This window comes from Triplophysa dalaica, chromosome 9, assembly GCF_015846415.1.
Source record: "Triplophysa dalaica isolate WHDGS20190420 chromosome 9, ASM1584641v1, whole genome shotgun sequence".
NCBI classification, from domain to species: Eukaryota; Metazoa; Chordata; class Actinopteri; order Cypriniformes; family Nemacheilidae; genus Triplophysa; species Triplophysa dalaica.
Window position 1 is genome coordinate 15,306,080 of NC_079550.1, and position 22,536 is coordinate 15,328,615.

General features: G+C 38.3%; 1 protein-coding gene across 2 annotated transcripts; it reads right to left on the minus strand.

The window, feature by feature from the left end:
• Positions 1-1,991: 1,991 nt before the first annotated feature.
• Positions 1,992-18,264, minus strand: blmh (bleomycin hydrolase). 2 transcript variants are annotated; one of them, XM_056757532.1, is made up of 13 exons: positions 18,205-18,264; positions 17,600-17,773; positions 16,571-16,768; positions 16,342-16,451; positions 15,952-16,093; positions 15,758-15,846; positions 13,061-13,153; positions 7,791-7,946; positions 7,534-7,692; positions 6,715-6,782; positions 6,510-6,627; positions 5,980-6,049; positions 1,992-2,278 (listed from the first exon to the last, which is right to left on the minus strand). In XM_056757532.1, exons 2-13 carry the CDS (start codon positions 17,607-17,609, stop codon positions 2,130-2,132), a joined length of 1,362 nt encoding a protein of 453 aa, XP_056613510.1. In that variant the 5' UTR covers positions 17,610-17,773; positions 18,205-18,264; the 3' UTR covers positions 1,992-2,129. The 2 variants fall into 2 exon arrangements, with proteins under 2 accessions (XP_056613510.1, XP_056613511.1); XM_056757533.1 differs by lacking the exon at positions 18,205-18,264 and adding an exon at positions 18,024-18,154.
• Between the last annotated feature and the right edge of the window lie 4,272 nt (positions 18,265-22,536).

The following is a 22,536-nucleotide window of genomic DNA, read 5'->3' on the forward strand; positions in this document are numbered from 1 at the left end:
ATTCCCATGCAGTATCCCTCCAAAGCCCACGTGGGAGATGATCTTACACAAAACGTTTTGCACTTTTTTATGTAGAATCCCACAAATTTACAAGCACACACAAAAACAACGCAAGGCACCAAGAAAGCAAGCAAGAATCAGTGGCATTCAGTTTTCTCACCGACGTCTGAAAGAGGCTGTCCCACTGATTACCATGTTTTTGTCTTAGACGTCTGTGTGTATCTTAGAGCAAGACATAGTAGATGCTACAAACCTGTTTTAAATCCCAAAAGAAAAACACACAAGGCCGACAAGATATTGCTCTCGGTTGTCCCGCACATTAATGCTCACAACGGTTGATCTTCTAGCGACTCTCACAATAATTCACTTTTCTGCCGACATACAAACACACATTCAGTTCAGAGAGCAGCAAGTCTTTTCAATCCGTCTGAGCTAGTAGGTTAATCCGCAACAAGTCCAATAAACAGAGTCAGGCTGGGGCAGTAAACTAGGTGAAACAGATTTTTAAGGAGGGAGAAAGAAGCTATTGACAACTCTATTTTCACTTCGCTAATGACACTCGACAAATTGCCATAAAACAGAGTTTCTGAAATTACCTTCCTGAAACCATGAACCAACAAAAAGGTAGAGAGGTCAGAAGAGTTCCTGAAACCACTTTGTGAGATGAGGACTCAGAGGTTGTATTGTTCAATGATCGGCCAGAAAAAAAGTATTTGAGTACCCATCCAAATGTTTTAATCTTATGTGGGGCCCTGGTGCTTCCCATGACCCCAGTCCCTTTAAAGTTCAGTTAGATTAGTATTGCTGAGGCTATGGAAAAATAAAGCGATAAATCCATGAAAAACATAGTTTGATAATATAATTGTATAAAAGTTCTGGAGGTGGTTCAGTGCAGGTCTGAAAAGGAATAGTTCACCCAAAAGTTGAAATTCTTTGATAATTTACTCATCCTCACTTCATTCCAAATCTGTATGATTTACTTTCTTCTGGAAAAATATATGAATAAGAATGTTTTTAACCATATAACCCCTTTATTGACTTTCAATGTATGGATGCATATCCACAAACACATTTCTCAAAATATCTCCTTTTGTGTTCCACAGAAAAAGTTATATTCAGGTTTTTGAAAGACATGAGGGTAAATAAATGATGTCCTGCGTTATATTTTTGGGTGAACTATCCAACAGCATCAGATTTAAATGATCAAATTTATTTAAGACATTTCTTGGCAAAGATGTACAGTTATCAGCTAGCTGACTATAAATAGCAAACGGCCAAAACACTACTAGTGATTAGACCAAACAGAGTTTCGAGCCACTTGAGAATGAACAGACCTTTTCCACTCTGGCTGCTGAAAAGTGAAACATCAATAATTCTTTAAATATTGTGATAAAAACAACCAGTACACACAACACAGATGTGTATAGAATATGTTGCGTGTTTGGAATCAATAGTTTGTTATTCTAAACTTCAAAAGTGTCAACAGTTGTTTTATATCCTCTTTTCTTGTGGATGTAATTAAGAGGAATACACTCTTGTTAGTTAGATTAAACATACAGGTTAAGCCAGCTCAATTTAAGTTATCTTTGTTCAAATCCGATTATATTTGTGTTGCTTAAAACAACCCGCTGTGAGATATAGGAATTCATTGTGCGGCAAGTACGCAACCCCCAAATTGTACAAAAAATAGATAAAGTGAATGTCTAGCCACATATAAATATCAGTTTGTGACACTTTCTTCTGTGGAACACAAAAGAAGATATTCAAAAAAATGTCTCAATGGTTTTGTGTCCATGCAATGGAAGTCAATGGGGGCTAGTGTCGTTGGTCACTAACGTACTTCAAAATATCTTCTTTTGTTTTCAGCAGAAGAAACAAACTCATTCAAAATGACATAAGGATAAATAAATGCTGCAAAAACATATTTCTGGGTGAACTGTCCCATTTTAAATGCAACCTCATTACCTAAAATGAATTCACACACAGTCAAGTGATATTAAAAAAAGAAACAAAAAAGTTTATTTTTCAATCTAGAACAGTATTTTGTGGGGGTTGATTGAGGGGTAAAACCAGCTCAGGAGGAGTCAATGAAAAACGGGCTGAGATTGGAAAGGTTCTTCGAGCGTGGGCTATGCAAGAGCTCCCATGGGGTCCCAAGCCGGGAGGACGATGGGGTCCTGCTGCATGACCTCTAGCACTTCAGCAGTGAGAAAACTCTTATCCACAACCACCTCGTACACATACTCGGAGAACCACTCATCTGTCATGATCAGATATCCTGCATGAGAGAGAGAGAGAGAGAGAGAGGCAGAGATGAGGCTCGGACAAGATAAACGGCTGAAATGAGAGATGAGCCAAGGAGAGATATTGGATTGGAGGGGGTTTAATTTGCTGCGCGGTATCCAACAGAAGCTCTTTCGAGACCTTTATTATCTACACAAAACCATTTACTACCGCTGGTCTTACGGTACCAATATCATGTATACATGAGACTTTAGCTCCAACCTTTAATACTAGAAAGAATATTGCGGAATTCTAGTCGTGCTGCAGACGTAAATGTTTTTCTTTTAAGATACAATGTTGTGGTCAAACTGCAAGTAAGCTCACTTTGTTTTTATAAAACAGTTCACATAACTAAACCTGTAATGATATAATATTTAAAGTGTAAAGTCTAGCCCTAGGAGATGACCAGTTTAGTACCCGACTCGAGACGGGATTTTCGTCACACGGGGAAAGCCGATTAGGAATTGTTAGACTTTAACAGCAAACAGTGTTAGAGCTGCCAAATCTGATGTTAAACTGGGCTGTGCTATTAACAGAGTATTCTCCATTGTTCTACAGGGATGGCCTCACCCTGCTTGCATCGCACGTCTGTTCTCACCTCTTTAACTTCATCTCCCCTAACTTAACTAATTGTACTTATAAAAATACACAACTGGCCATTTTAATGTAAGTTTTCATCTAGGGTGTGCCTGGGGTTTGTGTCCAACACTACGTCCTGACAAGGCTCCTGTTCCTCTCCTAATCTCTTCTACTGTTATTTAGGCTTACTGTTATTTTCATAAGGAAATACTTGAAATCGGGAGAATTTCAGGGATTTAAAGCAGGAAGCAGATGATGATAAGGTCCAGCAGAAGAGTGGTAGGAACACATAATTCTTTCACCTTTGGCTTGTAAAGAACCAATGAAACAGTGCTTAAAGTCAGAAATCCTGATCAAACAAGCCTGTCCTCAACAGGAAACATTTTATTAAATGTCAACATACGTATGTTTATTCTGTGGGTATTTGTACACGTTACATATAGAAAGATACAAATAGCACATTTGAATCTAATTTCTTATTGTCTTTAAAAGGTTTTTATCTGAATATGAATGTTTTAATGTCTGAAATTAGTTTTATACACAAAAATAGAATTGCCCAAATATAAACCTTTTTCAGTATAAATGAATACCATTTTATTTAATAAAACAAATCTGAAATGGATGACTTTGACCAAATTATGAAATAGACCAGCCATTAAGAGCACAGAATAGATGTGAACTGCTTCAATATTGTTTAAAAAGCTGTTTGAGAAAATTACAAGAATTTTTTTTGTTGCAAATTTTGGCAAAAGGTGACTACATTGAAGATGCTAAATTAGAACAAGCTTTATGTTTTGTCTAGATTTTTTTGTCAAAACATAATTCTCATTGTTCGCTTTGTGTTTTTCTACAGTTTTGAGGAGCCTACTATTCGAACCTGAGGCTTGTTCTTCCCGAAAATGACGCATGCGTGTAAGTTCGGGTGACGAATGCAGCCTTTTTCGTTTTGATCCAATAGACTACCATCATCTCTGCACGGGAGCTTTCGTCACTGTCGTTTGTCGGAAATACCAGCCTCAGGTTTACGTACAGTCGCAGTACAACGAAAGCAAAACTTCAACATTAATAGCGCTGTCAAACTCAATATGGATATTTCTCTTCAACAAACACATAGATTCGCTTCAGAAGACCTCTGTTAAGACCACGGCACCGTGTCGAGGAGTTCTTTGATGAGTGGATGCACTTTTTGGAGCTTCAAAAAGTCGACGCCCATTCACTCCCATTCAACCTATTTGAAAGTAAAAGGATACGTGGGATTATAACTTTGACAACATTATTCTTCAGGAAGGAAACCATATTCAGTTACTGTGTGAATAAATTGCGCTATTCGCGCGTAGTTGGACGCTTGAACATTTTGAGTTTACTTGCTTCATTCCTCGTCACTCACTTTCTTTCAAGCAAGATCCTGTTTATTTCTGTTTCGATAAAAGTAAGATGTCTCGTACAGATCCAGGTATGCACATACAGCGACGATAACTTTGTCCTCCATTGTTGTTTGGGAACAAACACTCAAATCAGGAAGTTTTTGATCATAGTCGTTGTTTTTTTTAGTTTCACACAAAAAGTACTTTTTTTACGATGTCTTTAAACACTTTCAGTGCTTTGAAAATTGGTTGCGTTGCAATCTAAGGAGGAGTCAGAAAGCTTCCAAAACTACCTTAATTTGCATTTTGGGGACCTATAGATGTTAAAGTACTTGAGGGTGAGTAATAATGGCATAATTTTCACTTAAAGGTTCCCCTTTAAGTGTAGCATTTCTGATGTGAACGGGATTTCATCCTCCTTAGATGCCATTAGACGTTTAATGAGGCAAACCCTGTTCTAAATTTGTCTTGAAAATGTCTTGATTTCTGCTTCAAAACATCTCAAATATTTACAAAAGCATTAAGCCCTGGAAGCAGACTTTGATTGCGTACGTAATGAAAATCATTCATTCCTGAGGGACAAGAAACGTCGGCATATTTACATCTCTGTTCATTCTGACGGTCCTAAAATTTACAAGCTACAATGGCCACTAGTTAACTTCTTACAGCACTATAAATACTCTGTCAAAATCAGTTTCACAATACCCCCCCAGCCTCTCATTTGAACCACAATATCGAAAGATAGAACAGGCAGGAATGAGGCAGAAATAATCAATCTTAGAGGTCTAAAGCGTTCACTCTTCCAAGAAACTTCAACCTAACATATCTCTAACATAACTGTTATGACCAATTTGAGAGCCATTAACCCAGTTGACCTTAATTGTACATTTTTTTACTCTCTGCACTGATAAATCGGCTGTCTTCCCTCTACTAGCTGTCAAACAAGCATGCTCGCAGGCGCAGATTTATATGCAGGCTGTCATTTGTTTTGAACTCATATACAGATGTGGTTGGATGTGTTGAGTAATTTACCTAGAAATGAACCCATGTCACAAGAAGTCTGATTTTTTTTACTTTCATCTCAAGAACACAAAAAGATATTTTAAAGAATGTTTGTAACCAAACAAAATGTAACCCTATTTGAGTTCCATTGGATGTACACAAAACCACAGAGACATTTCTCAAAATATCTTCTTTTGTGTTTCACAGAAGCGTCACATACAGGTTTTGAATGTCATGATGGTGAATAAACGACTGAGTTTCTATTTTAGGCTAAACTATACCTTTAAGTCATGCATATGGAACAGTTTGGGATGATTAACCCACCAAAGTTGAATCGTTTTTAACACACACACTCAACATTTTTAAGACACAGATTCACGAAAGTCAAAATGACTAAATCTGCTGAAGAATGCAGTTCAAATGAATAAATGTACAAACACATTCTCTCTCCAGGCATCCGAAGGTAATTAAACAGGCCCTCATTGTAACTTCTGTTTTAAATAAGATACTGGTTATGGACATGAGGACCAGCTGCGAGCAAATCTACAGATGTGCCCATCTAACTAGAAAACACAGAATCTGTAGGGGCCCAGCTCAGATCGCGTACTAAATCAAATATCCGACTGGGACAAAAGTTAATAATGAAGTCACTGGATAGAGGCCCCAGAGGTAATCCTGCTACAAATTGAATTATTCAATGCGAAAAGCGAAAATTGTGTGTGTGAGTGGTGGACCGCCTGTGACCTCTCACCTTTATTCCCACGGTCGTCTCCCCACGAGTTCTCCACACGCCACTTCTCATAACATTCCTCCTTCCCGTCCTGAGGAAGACAGTTATGCAAGATCATGCTTAGACATAATTTGCCCGTAACATTTTGAAAATGTACATAGATATGCAATGTGGTGTGTCAAGGTGTTCAACGTAGATTTTTTTGTGTGGTGCTATAGAGTTACAAGGGGGTTGATTACCCACCAAAATGAAATTCCACCCTATTCCTCCATGCATTAAGTAATATGCATAAGAATAAAATGGCAGGATGTGGTCACTTACGGGTGGAAATGTACAGTCAGTTATATCTTAAAATGCTGGTTAAAAGAAACAGGATGTAGTCAGCAGAACGAGAAATATAAAATAAACGGGAGAGCCGTTAATGAGCAGACACGGGTCGTGAGTCATGGGGTCAGAATTCCAATGTGCATAATGTGATACGTTGACAATTTAATCTGTTGAATATTGCACAACTTCCTGTATTATCCAAGCCTGTGTTGTGCTTTCTGTACCTTGTCAGTGACGGCTGTCAGGATCATGGCGTGTGTCATCAGGGAATCGCCGTAAATTAATCTTTCAGCCTTAGATAAGTTTTTCACAGTGACGCCAAACACCAGCTCATGGTTAAACCTACATACAAATGCACAAATCCTTAGTATCAAAAGCGCCCTCACAGAACCAGGAACTTATTTTCACATGGAAAATGGCAATACTCACACTTTCATGTCGTTGATGCCCAGTTTGCTATGGAAATGTTTGCCTACATCACAGCCGAACCACACAGCCTGATAACATAGATACAGATGTGCCAGATCGGTAATAATAGTCATTACTGAAGTGTTTGGAAGAAACACACTGATAACTTTGAAAACTTTGAATCTCATGACCCGTCACATCTAGTTTTCTTTAGGTTTCTCTCACGTACCTATTATTTCACTTTAGAAGACATTTATGAACCCACTGGAGTAATTTAGATTACTTTTATGGTGGATGCATGTGTTTCTTGAAGCTTTGACATTTTTGATTTTTTTATGAAAAGATAACATTTGTGTAAGGAAGTTATGTGGGTCAATGATGTAAGCACATTTTTTGTGTCCATATGGTTTAAATAAATGTAACATTTCAAAATAAATTTACAAATGACTTTTCAGAGGACCAAGTCTAAAACTTATGGTTTTAATTCATATCCGTAAAAACGTGATACCAAAGACATGATCTTCAAAAAAAAGGTAAAAGTCTCAATAATACACAATTGGCATAATCTTACATTAGAACTAGTTATCAGAGAAAAAAAACTTAATGGAAAATCATTATTCTTAATATTAAGTAACTGAATATATAGTTTTTTGGGGAATCATGTGAGTCCAGTCGAATTCATGAAGTGTCAACGTGGTATAACGACCATTCAAAGAGCCATTTTGTTAATATTGTACAAGACGGCAGGTGATTCAAGTGCTTCTCTTTAAACATCATTTTTTTCAAATTTGACATCTGAACATTATCGGGTGGATAATACCCTAAACACATGGATTCTACCTCTCCATTCTTGATGGAATCGGCAGCAGCTTTCTTCAGCAGCTCGATGGACTGGTTGTTATACAGCGTCCTGCCCCCTCTCACCATGTTACCCAGGAACTCCACACTGTACAGCTTCCCATATGCGTTCTGAGGCCGAGGGTCATTAACCAAACAAACCTACACAACCACATTACACAACGTGAGAAAGTGCACAAACTTAACCGATAAGGAGGGACTCTGAGAAGACAACTGAGGGAAGGATGTGTCACATGTACCTTGTCCTGAAGATTGTAAAGGGGCTTGACGTGTTTTGTGTAGAACTCCAGAGGTGTCAGAGGGTCCAAACGATGGAAGTTCTTTTCTTTATCCCGGTATTCCCAACAGATGGTTTCTGGAGGACTGCCTAGACACACACAAACCACTCGAAACACCTGAAAATGTGAAATAAAAGAAAACAAGATTTACATTTATGCATTTGGCAGAAACTTCCAAAGCATCGTGTAATGATGCATAAACATTGTTCATTTACATATAGGACTGACATCCGTAACAATCATTTTAATGTTCACTATTGCCTCTTACATAAAGGAAGCTCACAAGCAAAATGGCCCCGAACCAGAATCTAATGTTCAAACCCGTTTGATTGAAAGCTTGAGGGTAAGTGTGTGAACTCCACAAAGACGGATGACATAAGAATTGTGATATCTCAAATACACAGGAATAACTAACCACATTTGAGAAATCCTTTGCTTTGACAGGGTGTAGCTCAGATGAGTGGTTAGAACACAAACATTGCGTCCAAGCGTCCCATGTTTGACTGGTCTCTGGTGGTCTCGGTTACACTCGTCTAAACTCAAACTGTTTTTAGTTCTCAGAACTGAGCCTTTATAACTCCAAAAGAGCAATCTCAGGCATTTCCTGCCCTCTCCTGACAGTGGCCTCAGCTTTAAATATTGGAACGCGGATTTCTGGTAGCCAAGATTAACTTGACCTTGATGATGCACGCTGGTCGAACCCAAACACGCACAGACAGGAAAGCAGAAAACCGGACAGATAAGATGCTTTTGTCCTTTTTTGGCCAAAGGCTAGTAAGTGGATGAGTGAAGATAAAAACTGAATATTTGTGGTTGACTGTTTTGGTTTCCTACGAGATTTTATTTATCTGAATGTGAATACAGACACATGACTTTATTGTTTAGCTTGTTTTGTGGTTTAAGGAATAGTTAATTCACAAAAAATATTGTAGTATATCAAACAAGCTTCTACATAACATCTAATTTAACAACAAAACTGAAAGTACAAATCACCAGAAAACAGTATATCTCACATTTGGCAAAACACCTCCATTGCTTCCACAGAAGAATTTAAAACAGGTTTGGAATGACACGAAGGCAAACAAATGATGACAGACCTTATATTTTTGGATGAACTGACCCACAGGCCATATGTTTCCTGTGACCACTTACAGATTTCACTACTTTACTGTAATAATCAGATGCACTTCAAATGTTACCAGTCTCATTATTCCAGCCCTATCCCGGAAAAAGAACCATTCGGCCTTTCAGTTTGTTTTCTCTATTCAGTCTCCCCAGAGGGCGAGTAAATACCAGCAGCTCCGGCCGTTTTCCTCCCCGTTGACCCAGATGCTGTACCCGCACAAACAGCCTCTGCATCGCACGCTCTCACATCCTCCCTCTTCCTTGGCAGGTTAGATAAACGTGCGGGCCATCCAAACAACGTTTTTTCGCCTGTTGAAAGTCCCGCCCGAGCAAAACAATGGGCGAGACTGGATGACGTCAGCATGGAGCCAGAGTCAATATTGAAGCACCTGTAAGTGGCTGGGTGGCCGCAGGGAAGCTGGAGGAGCGTTTGGCTCACGGGCTGGGAAGATGAGCACACCACCGAGCAATGTAAATCCTTCGCTTTGGCAAAACAAAACGTGCCCTCCAAAAGAAGTAAATCTCAGCTCCTCTGGCTGTTCCGTCACGCCTTGACTCTGAATCGTATTGACTTACGTATGCTGTCCGAGAACCTCGCTTAACAAGACCAAGGTGTACGGACGAAATGTTTGAATTATCCTGCAATGGTTGTTGTTTGTTTCTGTGTGGCCAAGGGCTGACGGTCTATTGTACAAAGAAAGGTACAACTGATGTAAGAATAACTGCTTTTGTGTGAAATGCACAAAAGGCACCAAATCTCAAAAACGATGAAAGTCGAGGCAGATTGTAATGAATTTTGACAAGGAAAATATTTACATTCATTTCCAGAGAGCCAATACAAATTTTATTGGACCAATAATCATGACCATCTAATCTATTGTCACAACCCTACACGATGGCTACATTTTTCTCGCTCTCATAGAATCAGCATAAGAAACATACAGTCAAAGTCATGGGAAGAAGACGTGTCTCACCTCTCAGACATATCATTTTTGTGGCCTTAAATTTTGTCTCTTACTTGACCATAAACACCTGCTCCTAGTTAAATAACATGCCCTCATGTGGACCGGACACAATGTGCACTGTGCAGCAGATATGAAAGCATCCCATAGGTTGGGTAACTGTAAACACTATACAGTCCTTAGCAAAGATACACTGCGTCTTACATCAGAATAACCCAAAGTGTGGGCAATCACCCTTGCAGCAGGCTGGACCTACAAAGCCGCAAAGAGGCGCCAGTCCAGCAGCCTGCGTCGGGTACATGGCTGTCGAGATGGTCTTTACCATAAACAACTAGCAGGCACCGTTATCGAAACCACGGCGGGTGAATCGGACGTTTTTGTTTGTTTGTATCCGTTTCCCAAAACACAGCTTTACAAGGGAAAAGGTTCAACGCCAGACGTCATGTGAATAACTTGCCAAACCGTTTGCCGTTCTGCTTTCATTATGTGGGTGATAAAACACAAAGCCAAAAATAAATTTATAGCACAACTATCAAAGCCTAAGAGCCAGAGTACAGCCGACAAGTGCACTTGATTATCATGAACTTCTGCTGTAAACATCAAACACATGCCGCCATTATAGACAAACTCAAGGAGGGAATTTCAGTATGTGACTTTGTTTGTTTGCAAAAACATACAAACATGATTTCAGTGACATCACAACTAAGATTATGTTATCAAATGTCCGCCCACTTTTACATATCAACAATGCATATCTGTCATTTAGGAACTTGGCCTCACCAATCATTGGGCTGTTTTGTGTTTTATAATGAAATCAGACACATCAGAGGTTTCTTCTAAAATCTGAATCTGTTTAGCATGAACGTATTACAGGGAGTTGATGCATGCTTGACCTGCTTTCATGCATGTTCTGCAACACTGAGACCTGTCAGATGTAGTTTAAAGTGAAACTCTCCAGTCCAGGGACTGCCATCCCACAAATCACTCTGGTTAAGAGCGCCTTTGATCCTGTCTGTGGTTCTTGAAAAACAAAACCATACACATGGAGGAACATCTAGTGTGTGCATATCATCCATGTTACAAAAGGCAGAAAAGCTATGTTTGCATACAGGAAACGTAAAGTATATTTAAGAATGATGCAGGGAATACACAAACGCCTCCCATTTTATCTCCATCTATGCTAGACTTACATCCTGAACTTACTATTTAAACCATCATTATGAACAAGCCTGTAAATGTGATTTTTGAAAGCAACGATTCCTCCAATAAATACACAAACACACAAGTGCTCACACGCTTCCTTACAGCTCCTCTACAACTGAAGTGTTACAGAAAAACAAACCAACACCAGGTGGGCAAACAAACATCCTGTCAAAAAACAGGAAAACGGCGAGCATAAGCGTGCTCAAATGAGTTCACCACCAGATAAACAGGGAAGCAGATCTTGCTCTGCATGGTGTTTATCCTGGGAGAGACGATATTCTTCTAGCAATATTAACTTAGATGCGTGTGCCCGAGTCCCTCTGTAGATGGTGGAGGTATAGTAATATTGGTAGTGAGATTGCCTTTGCCCCTCAACGACAGACAGCGGGCGATAAAGATCATGTTTGTGGAACATTCTGTCATCAACTCTTGGAGGCGCTTGCTCTCTCACACACACACATACACAAACAAAAGCAAACATATAAAAAATATACTCAAATAAACATACACAGATATTCCTGAAACCAGGGTAGTTTTTCTTTGTGCGCAGCTTGGTTCACAGGTGGTGGTCATTGTTATTGCTCAGCTAGTTGTGAAATGCCCCTTTTATTATTGATGTGCATTTTTCATAACAACAAGCTGTAATTATATCTATAACATGTCAGTACATAGTTGAATGTGCAACATACAACAAGGCACAAAAAGTCTGATATACAATAAAGTTTTCTGATATACAAAAATATAGTTTCCTGTCACGTTGATCTTTGAACCCCGCCGCAAATGTATTGTAAGGTATTTGCTAATATTTTAAACTATTTAAACAGACATAACATGTATATTTTTATAATTAATTAAAAAATATGAATTTTGAATTTGATAAGCAAATAATGAAGATAAAGCAGTCAATAAGAGACCGGCATTAATGGGAACTCCATTAATACGGTTTAAAAATAAACCCAGGCTGAGACCTTAAGAACCTTTTAGGCGACATTGATGAAGTTAGAATATAACAGTTATGATTTAACTTGGATTTTTGTTGTTTTGTTTGTTGTTGTTTTGTTGTTGGTCACAACATCATTCCCATTTCACTTTTCATTCCATTGTTTTGATGAGCTTACTATTGTTATAAAATAGGACTGCATAGTTCATCAGGACTAATGTGTATAATAGTTATGTATATATAAAATTCAATTTTATATAATTTGAATTATTTAAAACTATGAATATTTAATATATATAAATATATTTTTCTTAAAATTATACATGCTGTTGTATATATATATATATACTGTATATACATAATATATTATACACAGCACATTTATTATGTAAACAAAAACTTTTATTCTGCAAACAATTAGTAGCGATTAATCGTTATGCAGCACTATTATAAAATGTGGTAAAAACATGCACAAAAAAAACCAAAACTTTTTAACTGTAGAACATACATTTATATATCTTCTTTATTCATTCAATCTTTTTTTAAGTTAAATGGATCTAAATAAAGACCTTTACAAAACTGAAGTTGGCATCAATTTAAGAGATTAAATTAAGGCAGTGATCATGCTGTCATGCCTTTGTTGATTGTGGAGACGCTATGGAAAGCTTTCACGTCTCTTTGAGAGCTGATACGGTGAGCACAGTTTTTCAATGCTGGCAACTGCCGATAAGGAACAGACAGTTGCAAATCCCGTCGTTATGAAAAGTGATGTTGGTGAAGTAAGGCTGACAGCTTATCGTTTTCTATGTTTATAGGAAATTTGCAAGACTTTGCATTATACTGAAGCGGGAAAAAGCCTGTGACAGATAAGCTCTAAATATTGTCAATCACTTGTGGTCTCAAAAGCGATCATACAGTGCCCTCATCTGGCTCAAGTGAGTGAATGCACTCTGTTGAAAGAATACAGTTAGGTCACACCAGTCGAAAAATAAACAACTCACCTCCTCAATCATGGTGTCTATACTGTCAGACAGCTCGAGTTTAGTGGCTCCACTGGCCACCATGTTCCTAAGCTTTAGACAATACTCTCTCAACTGAAACACAAACAAAACAAATGCAAAATTACAGATAACTCACAATGTTTTATAAAACCCCAGACAAACATCAAATTGTAAACATGCCTTTTTTTAGGGGTGTGACGAGATACTTATCCACCGAGACGGGACACGATAATGAGTTTCATGAGAACGAGACAAGATTTTTAAAAAAATTTATGAAATCCTGAATGATGAAATATATAGGGAAAATGAGTCTCTTACTCACCTTAAAAACACAAAATGGAAAAATGGAGATATTATAAAATCAACTTGTGCTTAATGAAACAAACTAAACTTCTATTTCAAGTAATAACATTATGGAGTAATAAACAATATGTAAACACTGCAAAATGTTTTGTCACAAACTCAACTTATGAAAATTATGCTTTGCTTTCGTAACAGGTGCAGCTTTTAGTTAAGTGCTTTGGGTGTTTTCTCTATATGCTTTTTGCATAGTGTTAGCAGAGGTGCGATCATATCACGCTGTCATCCTCCTTCCTCCCCTGACTGAACCCTCACAGTCTTCAGAGAGACAGTTCAAACTACATAAACACATCATGTCTATGCAAACATTGCACATATGTAAGAGACAGGTAACCGTTTTTAAAGAGGTTTGCCTGTGTGATGTGTTTAAAATAAAGTAATGTGAAATTGCAACTGCCATAGTATTCTTGTGGTCCCAAAGCTCTGCTGGCAGTGCAAACCAGCGTAAACACTAGTGCTCAATGCATAAGGCGCTGCGAATGTTGAAACCGTCATCTAGCGCATGTTAACATAGAGAAACAGTGGGAAAGTTGCGCTGTGGGATGTTTAATCACATTGTCTTCATGAATGGTCGGGCCGGTCACTGTAGCTCACAGCCTGCACATACTTTGTGCAGTTATTAACGTGTTCTGTACAGTAATGAAAACAGGTCGCACCACAACAAGATGTGCACTAATGTTTAATGATTACTCTAATGTGTTCTCACGACACCAATCTAATCTCGTCACACCCCTACCTTGTAGACAAGACTCAGTCCGAACTGAGTTGTTTAAATCGGAACACCGCTACACCACTACACCGGACCACGCGCTGGATCCAGTGTGGACAAAATGTTCAATTACAATTGGTTTTGATGGGTTCTAAGGTCTTTATTCGCATTGCATCCGGTGTAGACAAGGTGTAATGGTTTTACTCTTTTGAGACTGAAGTAGTGGTCGACCGATTATCGAATTGGCCGATTATCGGCGTCGATATTAAGGATTTAGCCGATAATCGATATCGATCATTTTCAAAGCCGATTTGCCGATAAAGTCATTTAATTTTGAAATGCGCTATTTGGCTCTGACGCAGCCAAGGATTTAGCGAGAGCAGTCGGAACACGTCACTCTAGGGGTTTGCCTAGAGTAATGCCCGCCCACTGCCCCTCTGATTTGTTTGGCTAAGGAGGCAGGAGGCTGCGGAACAAAAAGATAATTTCACTCTCACACCAAAAGCGCTGCTTCAGGTTCATGCTCTCTGAGGTAAGGCAGCATCAGACGTAGAAATAAATCACAATCCACTACACTGAAGATGCAAAACACTTCAATATAATTAGTGCCTGGATTTCGGAGCAGCTTTGCAGGTTTCCTGCAGGTTCCGCGGGATTTACGCATTATTATCATGTAGATATAATTCACATCCTCAGTATAACAATGATTTTGCTGGAGCAGCACACTGCACCCATTTCTTGTAATTGATCGAGCTGGGGTTTTGCACGTCATTTTAAGTGACGCCATTTCAAAAATACAAGACATTTTAAAGCATAAAGAACTTGAATCGTCGATCGTCGGTCTTATTTTGCAACTGATTTATACACATAAATGTTCAGAGACACACACGGGTGTGATTAAATGCCCGTCTTGCCGACAATTCAATCAAGGAATAGGCTTATGTACTAACTAAGTGTGTCTAAAATATGCTTTTAATGTTATAGCTTCATGAAAATAATTCAATTATTTACACTTATTATATAAATTCAAATTGTGCTAGTTAATCCAATGATGATCTATATGATTAATTGAATAGTATTGTATGCAATGTTAAAGTCATCAGAACATATTTTTTTTCCATTAATAAATATAATTTGTTACATTCGATTCATTTTTTCATTTGTTGCTTGTTGTTTTTTACTGTGTTGCTTGTGGTTCACAAAATGTTCACAGAATTCTGCTGGGTGCTCCCTTTTTTCTTTTGTTATTATTAATATGAGTTTTACGATTAAGATTTCTTAGTCAGAATTAAAAATGTTTCAAATGTTTCAGAGCCTGTGTTCTTAATTTCTATATAAATTTACGTTTTTACACCATATTGGTTCAAAATATCGGTTATCGGTCTAATTCGCATGGAAATAATCGGTATCGGCTTGAAAAACGCACATCGGTCGACCTCTAGATTGAAGTTCTCCTTTTGGTCTAATTTACAAGCACATTATGTCACATTTATTCAGTTCATCATTAAATGTCATGTGCACTGCTATTCAGCACATTGACAAGAGAAAGGAAGTCCAAATTGTTTCCTCTTTGCTCGTCCTATGACTGAAAAAGTTACCACTATCACAAAACAAGGAAATCCACCGACCTTGTGATTGAGGATATCGTTCATTCTACGGGACGCCTCAGAGCTGTGAGATTCAGGGAAACTCTTCTTTGGAATGACACCATATTTTTCTATAAAAAAAGATTTGTGCTATTAAAAAAAATAATGGGCATACAATTTGTGAAATAGTTCACTGTGAAATATGTAAAACGAAGCTGCAATTTTACAATACTGACCAATAAGGTTAACCAGCATATCCCACTGTCCACCATCATTGGTAGGATTTGATAACAGAAACTGAACCAATCTGCCATCTACTGGTTCCTTCCGCTGAGCTGTCTCAACACAGGCATGAAGAAAGTAGTAACACCTCTCCACCTGTGAGACAAAATAAGAGTGAATCAAAGAGACAACGGGGTGAGTGTCAAACCGGTGGGCCGCAAACCCAATAGGTCACAAACAAATGAGGTTTTGCTGAACGTTTACCAATAATACAATGAGACCAACTAAAAGGCTGTAAAACCAACACAGTTGCTTACAGTTTTAGTTGGACACATTATGGTTATTATACAAAAAAAGTCAAAACATTATTATAACGCTAAAGGTGAATGGCCATCTGGACTTACCTTATCCCAGAAAAATAGATACGACTGGCTGAATTCAAATTCTTCAATGTTAAACTTCTTCATAAATGGAAGACGCATGACATTGAGGCATGAGAAAATCCAACATCTCCCTGATAGAAAACAACGACAGCAGACAGTGAAGTAGGAGCAAACTTAATTTTACTTTCCAAGTCTTCCTTTCAGCCACATTATGGTGTCTTGATAGTGTGTCAGCTGTCCAATAAGGTACCTGAGTTTTTCTGGTTGGTGACAGGTTTGCCTTCTGTAGGGATACTGTGTTGGAAGATGTGCACCGTGTCCTGAACCGTCTGCCGGTGCAGGCACACTTCTAACGGGTCGATGCAGGTCGAGACATTCTGGGCCAGCAGATATCGAGGTTCCGATCGGAAACGCTTGACAAAACCAGATACTTTCTCATGACTCAGGCCTGGGCAGCAAAGGACACAAAACAAACTCTGCGATATTGTTCTTTTACATACATTTATTTAGCATTTTATCAAACCGACTCACTATAAAGGCTTCTCTAAGGCGGCTTTTAAACTTGTAATGTCACATTGCTTAGTCGAGTGTCTTGGATGTGTTGGGTGTGGTGTGCATGATTTTACAACAACAATTCTTTACACAGGAAAAGATACTTCAGTGAAGAGTATTTTTAGCGACACCATTGTATTTCCGTGCCAAAAGATTATATAACAGTTTATATCAATTGACCATTTCTTTACTTTTAAAAATTACACGAAGCACAACGTGACAAATGAACAGCGAAGACAAGAAAGGAACAATTAATCATGGCATTAAGCTTTTAATAGCTTCAAGATTCAACTTCATTGTAAAGTTTAGAAAACAAACTAATCTGGCATATTTGCATTGTGATGGTTTAGGTTAAAAGATAAATGTAACACAAACGGAGTGATTGACAGTCGCTGTTACGTCAGTTTGAACCCATTCATTGTTGTGGGGGTTTGCTAACATGGAGCCGGTGTTTCGCTTATTTTTGACTTTCAAATCATTTGTTTTTCAAACAATTAAGCTTTATCGTCCGATTTTACGTATTTCGAACTTCACTCATTTGACTTAACTGAAATATCAGCGATCAAGTGTTAAATGTTGATCTCACACCTTTGCTTAGTCACTTTCAGTACCCGTAAAAAGCTCTAGCTAGTTAGCCGCACATGCTACTGTATTCACATCAACATAACTGTAGATCTGAGCCCTCAGACAGCACCGATACGTGACAAAAGATATTATTTATACATACCGGTGTCCATGTTTGCAGGTAAAGAGAGGAGGTGTTGAAGTCTGATTAGTACGTCTTTGTTTATATCATTCGCCGACAGCCAGTCGGTCCGTGCGGAATTCCGGAAACAGGAAATACAATGAAATCGCGTCTCTTACGGTCGAGGTAGACATATCTGTGGGAAACTCCCCCCAACTGTGGGAATAGGAATAATATGATTGCCCTTCTGTTTAATCCCCTTCTCTTTGAACACTCATACAGCCACACAAAGCATACTATATTAATATGGCACAAATTGTCATATACTATATAGTATACTAATATTAAATCCGTACAGCGCATACATTCACCGCTTGCAGCCTTTTTAATAATATAATATAATAATAATATGCGTTGTTGTAGCAGTAACGTATACACGGAGAACGCATTAGTTACAGAATCGTACATCAACGTTGCCGCCATCTTGGATCGGGCAAGACCACCCAATATTTATATTTATAAGTATTTCAAAATGTGTACTCTCGCCGATAAACAGGGAACTACATTCGTCATTATTAAACAATAAAAATAATCAAAATGCTCGACAATTGTGAGTTTTCATAATTCTTCGTAACGGTTAATTTTACCAGGCTCTCGAAATGGATTGTTTGGTTGTGAGCGCGAAGACAACACACTGCCCCGCAGTGCTCCGGCGGGGCATGACATCGGACGGATCATGAAATCCGAAGGTGAATTTCTTAGGAAATTGCAGGTGTGGCAAGAGAATCGAGTCAGAATTGAAGACGTCCATTCAATATGAATAAGTTACGAACATCAGTGCTTCAACCTAAAATATTTTATTTATTTTACTTTGTTATGAGCACTATTTCATTAATTTTTTTTACTTCTAGCCCTCCAATAAACTGCATACAATAGTTATAACGTCATTCTCGCAAAACAGACCTTGATCAGGTTTGTTAATCATTCGTTACTTTACCAAATGTTTAACCAAAAGCAAGGTTAAAGTCCATCCTGATGTAGCATTTACAACAGGTAGGCCTACGCGCAGTAGATTCTTAAATCATGAAAGGGATAGTTCTACCTAAAACTCAAAATTGTTATTTTTACTCAACCACACGACGTTCGACATGTTTTAAGATATCCAAGCCTCTTTGGAAAACAACTAAAGATATTTAAGGGACATCCGAGAGATTTCAAGGCCTCTTAGAGATGGTCATAGAGTTGCTGCTAGTTGTTGTCTAGGTCCAGAAAAGTATTTAAGACATCGTTTAATTGATCCATCCGATCATAGTGGCTCAATTGATTTTTTTTAAAGACGAGAATTGTTTATTTGCGAAAAACAAACCCAAATAATGACCTAATTCGACATATTCTTCTGTTTTTTCAGTCTATGGTGCGCGTTCACGAGAGCAATTAGATGCATGCGCATTCGGTTTGTGGGCCGAATGCACCATTTGGCGCATCCTAGGAGATTGGAGAACAAATCGATGTCTTAAGTTTATGTTTTTTGCACATAAAGTATTCTCGTCGCTTCAAAAAAAGTTAAAATGAGCCACTATGACGGGATGTACTTTTCTGGACCATGACAACAACTACAACCATGATGTCTATGAGGAGGCCTTGAAATCACTCTGATATCCCTAAAATATCTTTATTAGAGTTCCGAAGACACTCCGGTTTCCTCCCCTGGTCCAAAGACATGCATGGTAGGTTGATTGGCATCTCTGGAAAAATTGTCCGTAGGGTGTGAGTGCGTGAGTGAATGAGTGAGTGTGTGTGCCCTGCGATGGGTTGGCACTCCATCCAGGGTGTATCCTGCCTTGATGCCCGATGACTCCTGAGCTAGGCGCAGGCTCCCCGTGACCCGAGTTAGTTCGGATAAGCGGTAGAAAATGGAATGGAAAATGGAATGGAATGGAGTGGAGTTCCGAAGACCCCGGGAGGTCTTAAAGCATGTCGAACGTCATGTGGGTGAGTAAAAAATAACAACAGTTTGAGGTGAACTATTCTTTTAAACCAAGATGTTTTCACAAAGGACCAAAGTTGATTCGTGTGAACTGAAATAGGCTTCACAGTGGCTTATACCCATAATTACCCAAAATGTACATAAGTATGAAAAAGTAAATAAAAATGGATATTGAATGAATGGCTTCGTAGATATGTATTGTAATCACACAAAATTAGCATTACTGTCATAATCTCAAAGGATAGAAAATACATGGAAGCTCTGAGGTGAAAACATCGGATAGGCAAATGTATTCAGTCCCTAGCTGTGAGACTACTGCCCTCTGGTGTCATTCATTTTTACTTCGATACAATTACTCTAATGCGACTCTAACATACTTCCACAAGAGGACAGTAGCAACCTCCACTGCTTTAATGCCTCACGTACAGTAAATAAAACGTTTCTTAATTGTTTTTATATCCAAGCTTCTATTAGTTTTTTAAGTTGCTAAATAAATTCGTGCTAATTTACTAATATAATATATGTATATTATAAATGTTAAATGCATAATGTTTATTATGCTAATAATGTATTTCATGTTGTACATCATTTAACTTTAAATACCGATATTTAAAAACATCTTAATGAAAATATCAATAGTGAAATCTGTATTTAGGGTTTCAGGGATTTAGGGAACAAAACAAAACAAAATCCAAAATCTTTCTAGTCTACACTGAGCCTTTATAGGGAACAAAGAACCTGGTTTTCGGGACCAGCTCACTTTCTGACTGTTTCCACGATTCACCCACAAGATTTGTCCTATGGCTTTTGGCTTAATAATTCTGATATTTTATAACTATAAAATATAGAGGAAGACAGCCAATGCATGCTCCAGAATACCTAAGTGTGTAAGTATGGTTATTGAAATACAAATGTGTACGGTCACATAACAGATATGTGCAGCCATTGTACATTTAATTGAAAACTAATAAGACACGTTAAAAGGAAATGCTTAAAAAAGTACCTATTTAAAGGGATTAATCATTCCATATTTATTATTCTGTTTAAGACAAGCATGTTTGGGAAAGCATTTTCACTGTGTTTATTGCTGGTGTTTGTAACAACAACTTGATAATTTTTCCAAACACAGCCAGTTTATGCCAGACAAATTATCAAATACCTAAGTCTCCTTAAAAACCTGCACGCTGCCGTGTTGTTGCTCGTAAGTAGATGTGAAATTGAAAGCCAGATGTTGTGCAGTCCAGCTAGTTCTTAAGGTTTTTCTCTGCGAGGTGCAGAAACAATAGTGTGGGTGCTCATATAGAGAAGGGGGCAGATGGGGTCCCCTCTTCAAACAATGTGCATAGCGTGGGGGAGGGTGTTATGCATTGAAAGTCATCCACGACGAGATATCACCCTTTCAGCACTGTGACAGAGGGGGGAAAACTGCACGGGTTTATGTGAAAGCTCAAAAACCCATATTGCTGTAATGGAGAGGTTTGGCTACAGCCATCTGTCCAAAATTTACATTTGCGTGAAATGTTTTACCAGTAAACAGAATGTGATTGTGTGTGGTATATATAGGCTTCCCTGGTGCAAAAATATGGATTTATAAAACATAATCAGTTTTTGTAATCATTTTGTACTTGTCTTGTATATAATTACGCAAAATGTATTTGCTTTATGCATCTATCTATGCTCCTCAATGTACTATATATGCTTTAGATGTGTTTTTTTTCTCCATGGCAACTACCTGCAACCATTTTCCTCTGTAATTGCAGATTTCGGATGAGTGTTTATGAACACGCTGTTAAACACTAGTCTGTTTATGCCAATCCCCAATACCACCACGTCAACCCTAAATTGTGGAACCATGGAAGTGCACAACGCAGTGACCTTTCACAGCCAGTGTTAAGCCTTTGTTAGTTTAAATACAATAATCACACCATTTATTGAAGGAGTAACAGCTTCACTACAATGTTTGATAGAATAAACAAAGCAACTTTAGTTTTCACATTGAAAAGATTTCATGGACGGCTAGACTTAAATTAACTGTTTTATGGTATCTCATGTTGTTCTTTTACTCTCAGTAAATAAAAGCCAAATGTTTCAGTAGTACTGAATCAGGACTATTTTGGCAGACAGATACCTACACACGCTGAGCATGGGTATATGTATTTCAGAAGATGCTGGCTAACTGCTGATTTTTTTCATAAAAATGTAAAAATCGTGTGAGGTGGCTCTTTGTGCGCAGCCGGGTGCAGATTGATGCGAATCTGAAATAAAAATAAGAGAAGTGCTTTTCTCTGGGTCTGTGTTGACACCATTGTGTGTCAGTGTTTTTGGAGTATATTCCTTAAAGGAACAATAGGGAAAGAGCATGTTTTGTCTCTACCATTTTGTTGCAGGTGCATGGTTCAAGGAGGTCATTTGTTGTTGTAGCCTATATCTAAAATTGCATAAACTTCAGATATCATATTTCAGGTTTAAGAACTGTTCAATAGAATAAAAAGGAGTTCAATTAATTACGAACTAGATAAGAAAAACAAAACGATAAAACCAAAATAAATTAAAAACGTAATAATAATAAAAACGGTTTAAATTAATTGAAATTACATGCGAATTTCTAAACACGACTTTTAATTACGCATACCTGCGATTATTTTACAATCATGCCCTCACCTCCTCCTGCATTCTCTTGTGATACACAGGATTAATAGGCTTGTTCGACTTGATGCGGCGCCGCAGGTTCCGACAGGGGATGACTTCAAAGTACCGCGAGAGCGATTCGAGAGCAAACTTTTAATGGTTTTTCGAATCGCTCTCGCGGTACTGTGATGTCATCCGCTTGTAGGATCCTGCGGCGCCGCATCAAGTCGAACAAGCCTTTATACTTGGCATTGCATGAGAAAAATCAAATATCGTCCAATCACAGTTCGAGGTGGGCGTGTACGTTTCTTGCATTTGACAGCCGTAGATTGAGCACCACATGACGTCACCCGCCGCTCTGCGC

Bases quoted from the DNA above. Each gene is read 5' to 3' on its own strand.
- blmh (XM_056757532.1), bottom strand. The intron at 16,452-16,570 runs GTACCTTATTGG...GTTTTCTATCAG, and splicing joins CACCAACCAGAAAAACTCAG to GGAGATGTTGGATTTTCTCA. The intron at 15,847-15,951 runs GTCAGTATTGTA...CTTTTTTTATAG, and splicing joins TATGCTGGTTAACCTTATTG to AAAAATATGGTGTCATTCCA.